The 15,115-nt window shown below is 37.7% G+C and overlaps 1 protein-coding gene across 1 annotated transcript in view; it reads right to left on the bottom strand.

The window, feature by feature from the left end:
* The window catches only part of REV3L (REV3 like, DNA directed polymerase zeta catalytic subunit), a 120,510-nt gene that overhangs the window by 58,251 nt on the left and 47,144 nt on the right, over positions 1-15,115 (bottom strand). Inside the window, exons 3-5 of the mRNA XM_084284866.1 lie at positions 13,482-13,556; positions 11,880-12,040; positions 9,381-9,477 (exon numbers count right to left, since the gene is read on the bottom strand). Coding sequence (XP_084140992.1) covers positions 9,381-9,477; positions 11,880-12,040; positions 13,482-13,556 — 333 coding nt within the window. The remainder of the gene's footprint in view (positions 1-9,380; positions 9,478-11,879; positions 12,041-13,481; positions 13,557-15,115) is intronic.

The raw sequence follows: 15,115 nt of genomic DNA on the forward strand, positions 1-15,115 counted from the left end.
TATGAAGTATTTTGGGGGGATGAGGATGAATAAATGCATACAGAATTACCAGTTCTCATCCTCACATGCGAAGCCTTAAATTAATGGTTACATCCCAAATCTAATTAGATGGGAAATTTGTCTCTTCAGTTTCAAGGGATTACACTTTTTCTTTGGTGGGAAGAAGAGAAAGAAGTGGTAAACAATACTAAATACTACAGCATTTATAATGTTCTCCTCATCAAATGCAGTATGAAATGGTCTGTAGAACTCTCAGGCAATAGACCACCTGTGTTAGCATAACCCTATATCCAGAAGAAATAGCAGGAAGAACTTTCCTTCCTTGTTCACAGTTCAGAGCAATCAAAACAGTGTAAAACTTCCTACTAAGGGAAGTGAAGCAAAAACTGTTTTATTTTTCACAACCTACTTTTTATTTAGGGGGTGAAGTGTCTGCCTGGAGGAAGCCTGGTAAATAGGAACTGGGTATTAGCATCCCAAACGTAAGCACAACTAGGATTAACTGGCTTGGTAAAGACTTAAAATACAAGAAACAGATTTGAGCTTATTGTGTAGTGATCTGATCATCTTCCTTTTCAGTGACATATCTGCTAAGGTCAGTGGCCTTCCACCTGTTGCTGTCAGTGAGCTATATTTAAGAAGTCCATGGAGAAGGCTAAGAAAGAGAAACCTCTCAGGTGTATGTCAAAGTCTGTTTATCCTTGGCAAACTTTTAGGGGAACAGAAAATACTTTCAATACTATCAACAACTAAAATAGGCTATTCTTTAATTAAAATCTGATAATCTTTAAGATCCTCTGTCTAGGTTAATTATCTCATTACTTACAACATCTGCACGTATTCTCTAACAACAACAACAAAGGCTCAAGAATATCAGTGTAGAATCTAAGATATAATTCATCGGTATTTCCAATCCTCTCTGTAAGCTCTGAACAGAAGGCAGTATAGTGCAAATAGGCAACAGATGTATTTAAAGCTAGATATCCCTGACACCTTCTGTGGAAATGAAGTATTAAGCTATATAGAAATCTGAAAGAAATGTAAAATTAAACTGCTAAGATACTGCTTATGTTGTAAGAGCAAAATTCTGATGACTTCTCAGAAAACAGCCCATGCAAAGACCCACCTACAGTCCATGATGTAAGTGAATTGCCAAATGAAGGAACACTTCCAAACACGTGCAACATTTCTTTTCTCTCACTTCCTTCTGGCCCCCAGCTTTCCTGGGTTCCCCCACAGCAAAAACCCTTTCCTCCACATACTGAGGTCCTACTGCCCAAAGGGCAAAGGCTGAGGTATTATCTTCAAAAGAAGAAAAGAGGGTGAGGGAGTGGGATAAATTAAGGAGGGACAACACAGAAGGGCATAAGCAACCCAGGAGGTTCCTGGAATGCGCTGGTGATAACTTCAAGTGATAGAGGAGCCAACAAAGAGAGCTGCTGTGCTGCGCCTTGTTCTCACCAACAAGGCTTGTGGGGAATGTGAAGCTCAAGTGCAGTCTTGGCTGCAATGACCATGAAATAGTGGAGGAAAAGATCCTTAGGGCAGCAAGCAGGGCGCACAGCTCACTGCCCTGAACTTCAGGAGAGCAGGCTTCAGTCTCTTCACGGATCTGCTTGGTAGAGTACTATGGGATAAAGCTCTGGAAGGAAGAGGCGCCCAAAAAAGATGGTTAATATTCAAGGATCACCTCCTCCAAGCTCAGGAGGGATGCATCCCAACAAAAAGGAAGTCAGGCAAAAACACCAGGAGGCCTTCATGGATGAACAAGGAGCTCCTAGCCAAACTCAAACAGAAACAGGAGGCCTACAGAGGGTGGAAGCAAGGACAGGCAGCCTGGGAGGGATACAGAGAAATTGTCCGAGCAGCCAGGGATCAGGTTAGGAAAGCTAAAGCCCTGATAGAACTAAATCCTTCTAGGGATGTCAATGGCAACAAAAAAAAGGCTTCTGTAAGTGCATCAGCGGTGAAAGAAAAACTAGGGAAAATGTGGGCCCTCACTGGAAGGAAATGGAAAACCTGGTTACCCAGAATATGGAAAAGACAGAGGTACTCAATGACTTTTCTGCGACTGGATGCATGGTCACTCTCAAAGAGTTGGGGTTAATGGCTTGATGTCCAGGTGGAGACCAGTGATGAGTGGTGTTCCTCAGGGGTCAGTATTGGGACCAGGGCTGTTTAACATCTTTGTTGGTGACATGGAATGAGTGCACCCTCAGCAAGTCTGCTGATTACCCCAAGCAGTGTGGTGCAGTCAACATGCTGGAGGGAAAGGATGCCATTCAGAAGGACCATGCTTGAGAGGTGGGCCTGTGCCAAACTCACAAAGTCCTACAAGGCCAAATGAAAAGTCCTGCACCCGGGTCAGGGCAATCCCAAGGAAAAATACAGGCTGGGCAGAAAACGGATTGAGAGCATGCCTGCTGAGAAGCACTCGTGAGGGTGTGGGAGATGGTTCATGAGAAACATAACATGAGCCAGAAATGTGCACTTGCAGCCCAGAAAGCCAACCTAGGAAATATATAAAAATTAAGAAGGGCACTGGAAAACAAATACTTTTCCTAGTAAGTCTGTTAGATCCCACTATTATGTAGACAGAAAACTGAAATTGTTAGGCTATAACTACTTTATTACTCCTGTGTATATTTATCAACCTATGAAGAAATATTATCAGTTGAAATATCAACTGCATTTTGCATAATGCAGAAATAGCTTCCTGCATTGCTGGGGAGAACACTGAGACCTCCTAAGTAAATAAGAAAATTATTTTTAAACATAAAAGAATGAAGTTCTGAAGCAGTTCATCTTTTCTATTTTATTTAAGTCTCATTTCTATACACTTACAGCTTGGTAGCTTTGTTTAGGCAGAGAACTGCATGACAAGATGGAAATAAAACCAGTGTTAGAGTTTTAAGCAAAAAATTAAACCAGTCTTAAATAATCTTAAAATATTGGCATTTATGGGTGTAAAGACAGAGGGGACTGAAAGGAGATATACAGTTATTTGGTTGTTGATTCTGTCCATGTATCACAGTAATAAAAAGCTCTAGTTTGGTTGGGCAACTGATGCATAACGTGACTTCTGGGGTAAGAAAAAAATATTCTTCTTCAGTAAGCTGATGGGGTTTTCTGTGATAACCTCAACCTGTCTACAGTAGACTCAGCTTCCAAGAATCATCCTTCCTCTCCTCTTGTATCACATTATAACAAGGGAAACACTACTGGGAAGTGAAACCCTGTATTATACATACTGTAAAAATGAGAAACAGAACCGAAATGAAGGACAAGAAAAAATGAATAGGTATCATGAAAGTAAATTTTAGAAATTGGTAGACACTTAATATTTTGAAAGCACATCATTTAAAAGCTGAGAGAAAAAGTTTGCAGAATAATTTCTGGGCAACCATACTTTTTAAAATTTGTGATGTCAGGTTTTGTGGTTGCCTTAATACCATAGATGAAATATTGCAAACTTTTTTCACTTTTATTTTAGTTTTGGTTTTGCTCTGCTACAGGAAAAGAATGCAGAACAGGACATTTCTTTCTTTTAAACATCAAAAAGCAGTCCAACAGAACTAGTGAAGCACACATGTAGCATTCATTAATGACTGTAAGATACATACTAACATATGATTACCAATCCCTCCAGTCAGCAGTACTGGTTCAGAGCTTTTGTGATGATTAAAAAAATAGATCATAGAACTCCTCAATCAAAGCAGCTCAGCCTTTTTACCTGAAGCAGACTACTATGCCCTAATGCATACTTAATGCATACATAAGGACTATCCGTTGCTATTGTTTCCCTTCCCTCCCAGTCACATTATCAATTGAGAAACGAGTCCACAATACAACCAGAATGCATACTTTTCATGTCACTGCATCTCCCAATACTCCTAAATCAAGCCACATATCCTGACCAGCTATAAGGCTGCAATTACCAGGTGAGAAGACAGCATGAAAATGCCAGAAAATATCCAGTCTCCTAACTTTAGCCAGTTGAACACATGAACTACTTTACGTGATTAGCAATTATTATGACTTGGAAGATTCTCAAAGTGGTCTGTTCACCACATATTGCCCTATGGATACATAAGACTAACCATTGGGTTTATACCGTATGAAAAAGACAATGTCAATGTAATCTCAAAATCATGATTTGAGAATCTCTCTATTAAAACAAGGTTAGAAAATAAGATTTATTTTCCCAGCCAACACTTTTCATATCATCTAGGTTTCATTTTGTAAAACAGAACATGGACAGAATTGTTCACAAGGCACAACTTGTAATACATGTGTATGAAAGGCAGGCCTAACCAAGGAGAAGCACAGGATTGGAGGCAACCTATCTGTACAAGATTAAAGTTTACTCTGATGAGAAGCAGGATAAATCATGGTTGCAAAACACTGTGTTGCCTGACTAGACTACTAGAGATATTCAAACCAATTCATTTAAAATTCCCTTTTATACCTGCAGACTATGCTGAAAAAGGGAAATACAAATCCATTGTACCTTTGTAACTAAGCTCCAAATCAATTATTTTGAGACGAGGCAGAGAGGCTAAAGAGAATGATCCTAATTTTTGAGGAAAGTAGAAGCTTGATGGCACTATCCACTGCCATAATAACAATGGAGGATGAAAGCTGAGCTCACTGTACTCAAAGAAAGTACCAAGGTTTGGTTCCTCAGGTGCTGAGACATTGAACTAAAGCAACAATTGATACTGTATGAAAGAATTACCCACTATAGTTTGCTAGATCAAAGCCCTCAAAAACCTTGAAGAAGGGACATCAAGGTCAGTAACTTAATTCACCAATATTAATGACAGGCTAGGGAAATGAGTTCTGTGATGACTATCTCAGGTATTTATAATGTTAAACTGAGGACAGTAGATATAAAATGAATCCCACAGAGGACCTAAGAGATGTCACTCAACTGCACTGACAAGGACTCTACCTTTTCACATAATAATTCTATTATTCCATATTCTGTTCATGGAAGAAAAACTTTTTTTTGTCTGCATTTGTTCCAATGACTTGAATAATATATGTATTTTGCTAAAAGCCAAGTGGCTAAATAAAAACATGTACATTCTGACAAGTGAGAAAAGCAATTATGACAGCCAGAAAACTAGTAGAAATCTTTAACATTATGTAACTGCTAGACTGCACAATAGTGTTATTTGTCAGATCTCTCCGCTTGCACATAAAATAGAGTTCAATAGCAGATCTAGGATTTAAAAAAGAAAGCTTTTCTCAAAAAATATCCTGCCAATTGTTCTGCTTTTAACACACCATGTCCAAGTGGTAGACTTGACTGTCAGATCACTCCAAGCCTGATGTTTACCAGAAAGTCCTCACTGGAACTCATGGAAGTGTTTTATCATTTATTATCAGCTACCTGAGGGATAAACATAAATGTGTCCCATATGAAAAATTCCTCTTGTCAAAGCTGTTGGACAGCACTGTCAGGTTCAGGTGACTACTGCCTATTTTTTGGCGGGATTTGCAGGTTCCAGTCTGGTAACGCTGGCACGTTTCATACCTAAAACCCTTAAAACATCAGGGATTCCTGGGCACCACTGGCTTTGGACATCTGTCAACTTCATAACAGAATCACTCCAGAATTAGATTTTAAAAAACTGCCCCTGGCTTAATAAATTAAGCTAACGACAGCAGCTAGTTAGTCATTAGTAATCCAGAGATTTATCAGAAGTAAGACAGGACATGGCAGGGTTAAATGGTGCTCTGGAGAAGTGGTACAGTAGCAAGGTGCTACCTAGCACTGAAGAGTTGAGTTCAGTCAACAAACTTTGGCACAGTTCTCAACTTCTTTCTCAAATAGGAATTCACCACTGGCATTTACTCATGCAAAATGCGGCTAATGTTACATATATAAATTCTGAGTAATATTTTGTATATTAAACACTAGGTACCAGATTCAACCATTTACTATACTGTACCACAAAGTCAAGAAATGACAAATCACTGGCACAGCTTGGTCAAATTAGAAAACTTGGTATCACCTGCAGCAAGGACTTGGCAGATTCACACTAGAATTTATCTCTAAGACTGGTTCTGCATGCATGCAATACCAAGAATAATGATTCTAAACAGGTATCTCCATCATTAATACAAGGCAGCCCTATATTTTTTGTGTTCTCAAACAACATTTGACTCAATTTTCCCCTTTTGCTTTTTCTTGAAAGACCAGCTAACAACCTAAAATATGCATAGCTGACAGATTCATGAGATTTTCTAATATGATACAACTGAAGAGCAAAGACTTAAGAGTTCAGTACCGACATGTAAACTCCAAGTATGGCTGCAAGCATTCAAATGGTGAAATAAAGTAAGTAAAAACTTGGTGCTCAACAACTCACAAAGCACTTAAATATTTAACTTGAGCTCTTCAAGAAGACTGAATAATAACACAAAGGGACTGTGCTGGCAGTGCACAACAAAGTGCATACTAATACAGCTGTTGATACAGCTATACGCAGAAAACTGATGTTTGGAGTATAGAACATACTTTGTCTTGGAAGAATAGAAGAAAAGGCAGAGTCTATCCTCAAAGTCAGATCTCTCCTCAGCAAGGTTGATCATAATGCTTACGGGCCCACTAAACTAATGCAGATGGAAGTTTTCAGAATTTTAAAGTAAATGAAGTAGGAAGGCAAACTGAGATTGAGACAAACTACAATATTGCTATAATGACAAGAACACTGTTTCACTGTTTTAAGTTGATATCTCCCATAATTAATCCAGGAGAAATTAGGCAAATAATTTTGCATAGATTTAGAATAAAGCAAAATCATGAACAGAAAAGAGTTTAGGTTTGTTACTTTGCAGTGACGTGCATCCTATAGCACATGGAAGACAGTCATGCTAGAAAGCCTTTAATAAAATAATTAGTTTTCTAGACAAAGGAACGTTTGACACAGTATCAAATGGGAAGCAATTTAAGTTGGAGGAGATGTAAATTAGTTCCTAAATTATTAAAGCAAGTAAAAAGCTGGCTAAAGGCGAAATTCCTACTGTTAATACAAAAAAATATAGCAGGGTTGATAAAAAAAATTTTAGCATGGAATATGGACCAGTTTATGGGACTGAGTTTATTTCTCATCTCATTAATATTGTTGTCGGGAAATCCAGAAACGTACTAATGAAATATGCTGATAAAAGAGCCTGGTAGATACACTGGATACATTGCCAGATCATGGTATCATAAAACAAGAACTGAATAACTGAGAACTAGAATAAGAGAAATACGACGAAATTAAAAAATGGGATACAAGACCCTATGTGAACTTATAAGAGATTCCAACTAGAATATTACCACTTGGACAAAAAAGGAAGAGGAGAAACATCTTGTACTAATGAATCCTAAAAAAACTGTGAGACAAAGTGACATGGTAAATGAGACTGTAAAAGATGTCAGGCAGAGGACAACCAGTATCATTGCATAATGCACACTAAAGAGAATTTGTTTGGTCCTGTGGTGGTTTTTACCCTGCTGGGTAGCTGAACTCCACCACAACCACTCTCTCACTCCCCCTGCTCAAAGAAAACAGAGGGAGAAAGTATGATGGAAAGGGCTCGATGGTTGAGATAAGGACAGGGAGATCACTCACCAATTATTGTCACAGGCAAAAACACATCCAGCACAGGGAGATTAATATAATTTACTGCCTATCACTAGTAGGCTATAACAGTGAGAAACTAAAAACAAACTAAAAATGCCCTCCCCCCATTCACCCTCTTCTACATCCGCCTCCCATGTGGCTCAGGGAAACAGGGAATGGGGGCTGTGGTCAGTCCTTAACACAGTCTGGAGCTGGCTCTGATCTGACCTGGGGCAGCTGCTGGGCTCTGCTCACAGAGGCCATCCCTGCAGCCCCCTGCATTCAAGCCCTTGCCACATAAACCCAGGACAGGTAATAATGTGCAGTATGCAGGCTTCACATTTGAACAAATTCCTACTGGCAAAAGCACAGAGTACAAATGGACAGGCCTGATATTTGCCCTGTTACCGTTAACATCCCACAGTTGAAATGTGTGTGAGAGCTCGAGATAGGATGGCACAAGTGAGGTGTTGCACCCTTGGCTGTATACACAAAAGCATGGAAGCAGGGGGAAAGAAGGCTTGTATGTAGAGCCATGAACATGAGAGCCTGGAGAGGAGACACCCACGGCTCCTACTGCGCTGGGTGCATCCCTCTTGGGGTGTAACAGCCAAGGGAGAGCTATTTGCTTCCTTTTGCTGCTGTCCCCAGTATGCATCAAGTAACATCAGATAATGTGGCCTATGTTATGATCCACCCCTCTACCCCCAAAAAGGGGTCAAATAATTTGGCTCACATAACCTAGTCAGATAAAGGTTGAAATGTGCTGTGAATGAAGTAACAAGCCCAGAGGATGAGAAGTAATAGCCTAAGAAAAAATGGCTATTAATTGAGTACAAATGAAACCATGAGACAACTATCAGATTAATGTTGTTAAAAACTAAAGTTTTTAACACACCGGAAAAATAAGAAATATGGTTTAAAGGACTTGCTTTCTTCTGTGGAAGTGAATGATCCCAGCATATAATGCTAGCAAGCAGCGTCGCATGTTGAACCTGATAAGCTGCTCAGGGAAGAATGACAGGAACTGCCCAAAGACTAAGACTACTAGATGACAGAGTATTTAAAAGGACCTGTCAAACTTTAAAATGTAGCTTAAAAATGGATTTGTTACGGGTAAACTACACAAATTTGAGTTGCAGCAGATATTGGTTGTTTCCCTCCCTCCCTCTCTCAACTGCAAAAACCAAATGCATGCTTTTTCTTACAGAAGCAAAGCTGTTACAAGCTGTAAACTATCAAATGTCTAGAAAAAAATTAAGAGCATGGGAGACAAGCATGAGAATTATAAGTGGAGATTCTTACACAGCTATCTGAAATGGACAAATTGGAACAGCGGCTGTACACTATTCATCTGAGTTAAGGGTGATTACAAAAACAGAATCTGTGAACTGATGTGTAAGTAGTCTCTGTAACTATTAAACTGGCTTAGCTTTTCATCAGAAGTTGTTAGCTAGAAACATATTTTCTAAGAATCAGAAAACTGGATCTGCCTTATATATTGTTATTGTTAACTTCCAGTTAGATTCTCCCCACCATATACCAAGGATACAAAGTCTCAGGTGGACAAAATACTAAGAAACAAAATAACGATCATCTGCATCACCTTAGTGCCTTTAAAAAACAAACAAAACAAACAAACATATAAAACCCTGTATATAGGGTTCCTTTAAATGTGAGACTGGAATCCTGTAGCACATAGAAGTTGCTACTAATGAGCAAGTACAGCGTATGTTAAAAAAAATTAGGCACACTGACCTTGGTATTTCATCTTCATCCCATTCGATGAAAGATGTGCTGTTTGAATTTTCTGCAAAATGAATTCTATGATGTTTACTTGCACCTGATATATCACCTAAAAAGAAAAATAGTATGAGACATTAATTAACGTATGCTTCAGTAATGTTTTAATTTTTTTTACAAATATAATTACATAATTTCAACTATTATTTAATATTATCAGCCAAAATGCTTCTGAAGAATAAACTGCACTGCATGATAGTGGCTTCAGAATAACTATACTCTCATTGAAATGTCATGACTTTCTTAATTACATATGTACACACACAAGAAGTCTTCTCAATGCACCAACTTTATGACAATTGAATTTGGTGTTGTCTGCTCATATCTTAACCTAAATTCTAGCTTTTATTTTTTGAGTATGTTAGTACATCATTGCTTAGTCTTAAGTAAAATTCTGGATTCCCAAGTGTCTGGGTCCTCAGGTGAGATCCCAATGGAAATTAGAAGCCAAAGTAAACACTAAATTCTGCGTCACGCTTTTCCTCTTTCTTATCCATGAGCTGAAAGAGAATACAATACATTCCAGAAGTAGTGGCATAGTAGAAGCGTAAAACTACAATGAAGGCAGACATCGTCTGACCTACAAATGCAGAAAACACTCGCTTGGAGGTTTCAGTGTAAGGAAGTGTGCTCCAAGGTCATCCTGGAGAAGTCCCCTTTGAAGATTTACCACTTCCCTTGCGGTCTCCTTCTGAACCTTCGCTCTTCAGACGAAGGAAAGACAATATACACGGATGTGGCACAGGAAAGAAAAAAGCCCTGGAACAGTCTTGGAGAGGAAACTGGAGGAGAAAACCTGAAAAATTACTCAGTCTCCCACTTCAACATAAAAGACCTGCTTGAACCTTGAATTTTCTCAGCTATATCAGCTGATGTCTGTGTATTCCTGTTACTACAACTTTACCAGCTGACCTCTCTCAGCCTTCAAAACTGTCTGCTCATCTAAGTGACAAAAATAGCACTGGAAACAGGCTTTTGATGCTGCCTACTTACTTTTAGGAACAGATTGATTATGGATGTTTCTATTCCTCATCAAACTGATTTTTAGATCATCGTCTGCAAGGGAGGAAAAATAAATATGCTGCACGTATTTAGGTAAAGGCTTCTACTGCCATCTAGGACACACAGTTCAGTCTGGCCTGCATGGCACAAACTACAGTTGACTAAAATGAATGTATACACCCCAAGACACAGACATTATCAAGCAGGCAGGTAAGCATGGCCTAGGTCTCTCATTCTTAAATAAATGATGAATGAGACTATAAACAGCTTACATCTCTATCATCTATCATGTAAAAGCAAAAGGAAGAAGAGCTATGGAAAAACAATGGGGGCAACTACTTAATACAGCTGGACTATGTGTCTCCAGAAGGCCACTTTGGATGCTTGGAAGATGACAGGCACTGACTATACTTCCTCGGGACTGAAGGTCCTGAAAATGCTGGGGCTGAGCTTTTGATTTTCTGCAGTTATGACACCACCAAAAAGCATGGCCTACTGCTGTGTATGGAAAGAGTATTTCTTTAGATGTTATGAAACTCCACGGAGTAATCTATTGCTGTCTAGATATATATGCATAAGAATAATGGGAAGAATTAAAGTCAGCATGATTCATTTCCTGTTTTTACAGAAAGGTACTTTACCGTTCTTTTAAAATCTTGCTTTAGCTGTAAGAACAATTATGATTTAGCAAAACAACATTTATTTTTCTAAATGTAAGTACCAAAGACATAATGTTTTTCCTACTGCTACATCCCCTTTATACTGAAGCATTTAGATAAAATTATGGATGTTCTTACCAATCTTCTGTTTTATCCAAGTGTATACATTCCAAATGCCAAGCTAATTTTTAAAACGAAAAATTAAAAATACCTCAATTGCTCAGACTTTTATACCTCAAATTTCAACAGCGAGCAAATGACCTTAGTACAAGCAGAAGCATTCTGCTTAAGAACAGTGGAACATTATAATCTAGCTAAAATTTTGTCACTACTGCACTAAAAAGTCACTACTGCAGCAGAAAATAAATTAAAACTGGCATAGGGATGAAAAACAAATGTCAGTAAAATTAAAGGAACACAATTACTATGCATCTTTTGTATAAATTCAAATATCAAATACAATGATTTTTGTTTTAAATGTCTAACTTGAAAAGACTGATGAAGGTCTTGTGAAAATGGTCAAAGTGACATTTCTGACAGAACATGTGGTTTTTGATACATAGCATCTCATTTCAGATGGTCTTTTCTCCAGTCCCAATACACAGGCAGAAAATGAAAAAAATACAAAAAATTACACATGGAATTTGTTTTGACCCAGAAGACAAACTATAAGGATGTGATACCCATTCAGACACAAACCGCGGCAGGAACGCTACAACTAGTGACATTTTATTTGAAATGTGAGCTTTTAGCTTTCAGAACAATTACTTAGTCTTAAGAAAAAACTCCTTACTTTTCCTCCTTGCCTTTCTGAATTTTACAGCAGCCAGGTTTATTAAATTCATTCCATATAAGTTGTAATCTATAAAGAGTTGAAGGAGGTAGGGAATATGGGCTTCATGAGGCTGGTAAGATTTGTTCATTATGGCTCCACCTTGCAGAAGCTCACATACTCTAAAATTAAAAACAAATTAGAACATAAAACAACAATTGTGTTTCCTGTACAACAACACTGATGTCTGATTTTACCAAAATATAAAGTATGTACACTTCTTAAATTTTGCTTTAGTCGTAAATCTTAAGAGCTTTGTTTTCACAATAACGGATCCACAAAAATGTCTGCTGGTAATGAACACTGGGTGTAAATTACAAAGGAGCTGTAAATCCTCCGGCTTTAAAACAAACAAAAAAATAAAACAAAACCTCCAAAGAAAAATCATACCATGCACTATTTTTGCAACATGTCCAAAGCCACTGTGGTCCACGGAAATCTGTTTACAAAGCAACTATGGCAGCTGTATGCCTACAAACCAGTAATAACTTGGAATTTCTCTCCAGTTCTCCCTTGCATATATATGAAGTCCTGCATGTTTTTAAAGTTTCAAACTGTCTGTGTAGAAGCAGCATTTTAATAGCTTCCCAGAAGTATGACAAATCTGCTGTTTTAAACACCTGCACATTAAAAAGCAACTGCAGGTATTTGCATAATTATCTATCGGTGCAATACATTTATCCCTAAGTAATATGAGATTTATAAATCAAAGACTAGCAGTAAGTATTTCTAAATGCCATAAATTGTATTCAAAAAAATAAAGTTTTATCTAAGATTAAAAGAATAAACTACGTGAAGTGTCAGTCCTTACTTGGGTAAGAGTAATTCAAACATGAGAAGTTTCAAAGTAAAAGGTCCAAATAACTGTCAGCAAGTCATACGTGCACACAGATTACATTAAGATGGAAATTTAACATAATGTGGAATTTTACTAGCCTGGAACAAAAACAGGCAATCCCATCTTACAATCACGTATTAGATCTTCAAAAAAAGTTATGAGAGGCAATACTAGACAATCAATGCTTGAGAAATCATTCCTCCTTATTTATTACTGTCACAGTAGTTGCAGTAAATTCAGGAAGTCTGAGGTCAACAGTACTTTTATTTTATAGGCTATTACTCTATTGAGAAATATAGAAACTGTTTAATAACAAAAACTATCCAATTTTCCAAGTATATTTTAATTTTAGTAATGAGTACTGGAATCTAAAACATAAGAACTACCAAAATCCATTTCATAATATATGAAAGAGCACTAAATGTACTAACTACATCATTTTCCTCAGGCGTTACAGGAAAGATATCCTGACGCAAACATGTTCAAATGCAGAGTAATTACAGTTAAGATAACTAGGCATGTATGATTTGGTCTTGTTTTCTTAACATGTTACTCCCTTTAAAACAATTACTGATATGCTTAAAATTAGTAATTTTCTCACTGTTTTGAAAAACTTGAACAATACTTCTATTGCTTCTCTTGTTAAGATGTTGTTGAATAGAAAAAATGATATTTGGAGCAAGACTCAAGATACAAGCCAGAACTTCACACCACCATATCCTTACCTTTTTACCATTGCAGGATTGTAAAGATAGATCTTCATGAACTGTCTCTCCTTTTCATGGTAACCATAAAAAGGCCTGGAGAGGAAGAAGTAAAAGCAAGAGGCTAGCCAGTTATGCAGTGGCATTTATTCTGCTGCAATTTACCATGAAGCATATTAAAATCCAGAGGGGGGAAAAAAAAACACGGATGAACTGCATATCCATGAGACTGAAAACTCCCACGCATTGGGCCAAAAATCATTATAATCCAAATGTATTACTTAATAATACACTGTCACTCAATTTCAAAACAGAATCTTAACCCATTATCTTTACACACTATTAAAAACACATCACACTTTTCTGAACAGACATTTCATAAAAAGAGGCTGACTTGGTGGGGTCAGATGTGGAGCACGCACATGCGAATTTGGGGAGGAAGGCAAAAGCAAGAATGGAAAAAAAGAAAAAAAGAGGCTGGGGAGGTAAGACAGGGCTACACTGCACACTTTGCAGTAGAAATTTCAGTCTAATGCAGGTAGGTGGGTTCATCAGGAAGCTCTTACCATAGGTCACAAGTTTGCCAGAGACGGCAAGATTACAAAATGACAGGTACGTAGTGTTTTTTCAGTGCTGCCACTCCTTTTCTGAAGGACTAATTTAAAACATTTTCCACTTTATTTGGTGAAATGCCAAGTACTCAAAGCTGCAGCTGATGCACTACATTACTAATAAAAAGTTAAAGATAAAAACGATAGGTTCTATGCATGTTGGAATATCTAACAAAAATTCACTTAAGCACTTCTGGCTTAGCATTGTTTCTCACCTTCCCCCCATGTAAACACACTGATGCCATATCATAATAGTACTTTCACTGCATTTATTAGCGCTGGACTGCCTCAAAACAGCGTTCAACTCTTCTGATAAATGTTTTAACAGAGTCCTTGAGAACATTAATTCCGCAGATCAGGTGTAAATGAATAAATATCAGCTGTGTAATGTAAATAACCGAACAATGAGAGCAGCTTAAAAGAATGAATAGCTGCCCCTTTCCAGTGATTACTAGTCATCTCGTGCACTAAATGAGGCATGAATCCTGAAGAAAATAGGATTTGAGAATGCAATTAAAGAATACATGTCATAATGAATATGTCAAGATTAAGCTGAGGTTGCACAGGCAATATTAATTCTGGTATTACTTGACTGAATTACTGACTTTTCAGCATCAAGAATGCTAATCTAATCTAACATGCTTGTAATACAGCATGTTAAGGAAACAGGCCATAATTCAACACGTTGGGTAAATGCAAGAAGCCTACAGTTTGCAGTAATCGTGACTGAAGTCAACAGAAGTTTGTGAATACATCCATTTAAATGTTACCTCTCCAAAATAAAATAAAATCTCTTAGTCAAGAGTATTATTAGAAAGTGCAGCTTTGATGCTTACTTGCTAAGTCTAAAAAATGAGGTGGTAAGAAGGTTTCCAGTCCTAAATTAAATGCAAACTCAACAGAACTGCACAACCACAGCATTAATACTGCTGTCCTTAATACGATTATGTTTGCACACATTTATACCGAACTGTTTCAAAAGATGTTTGTGCTATTAAAGCTGAGATAAGTTGTAACAACAAACTGAGAGCTGAAAAGGAGAAA

Source organism: Netta rufina, assembly GCF_964035555.1.
Source record: "Netta rufina genome assembly, chromosome: 3".
Lineage (NCBI taxonomy): Eukaryota > Metazoa > Chordata > Aves > Anseriformes > Anatidae > Netta > Netta rufina.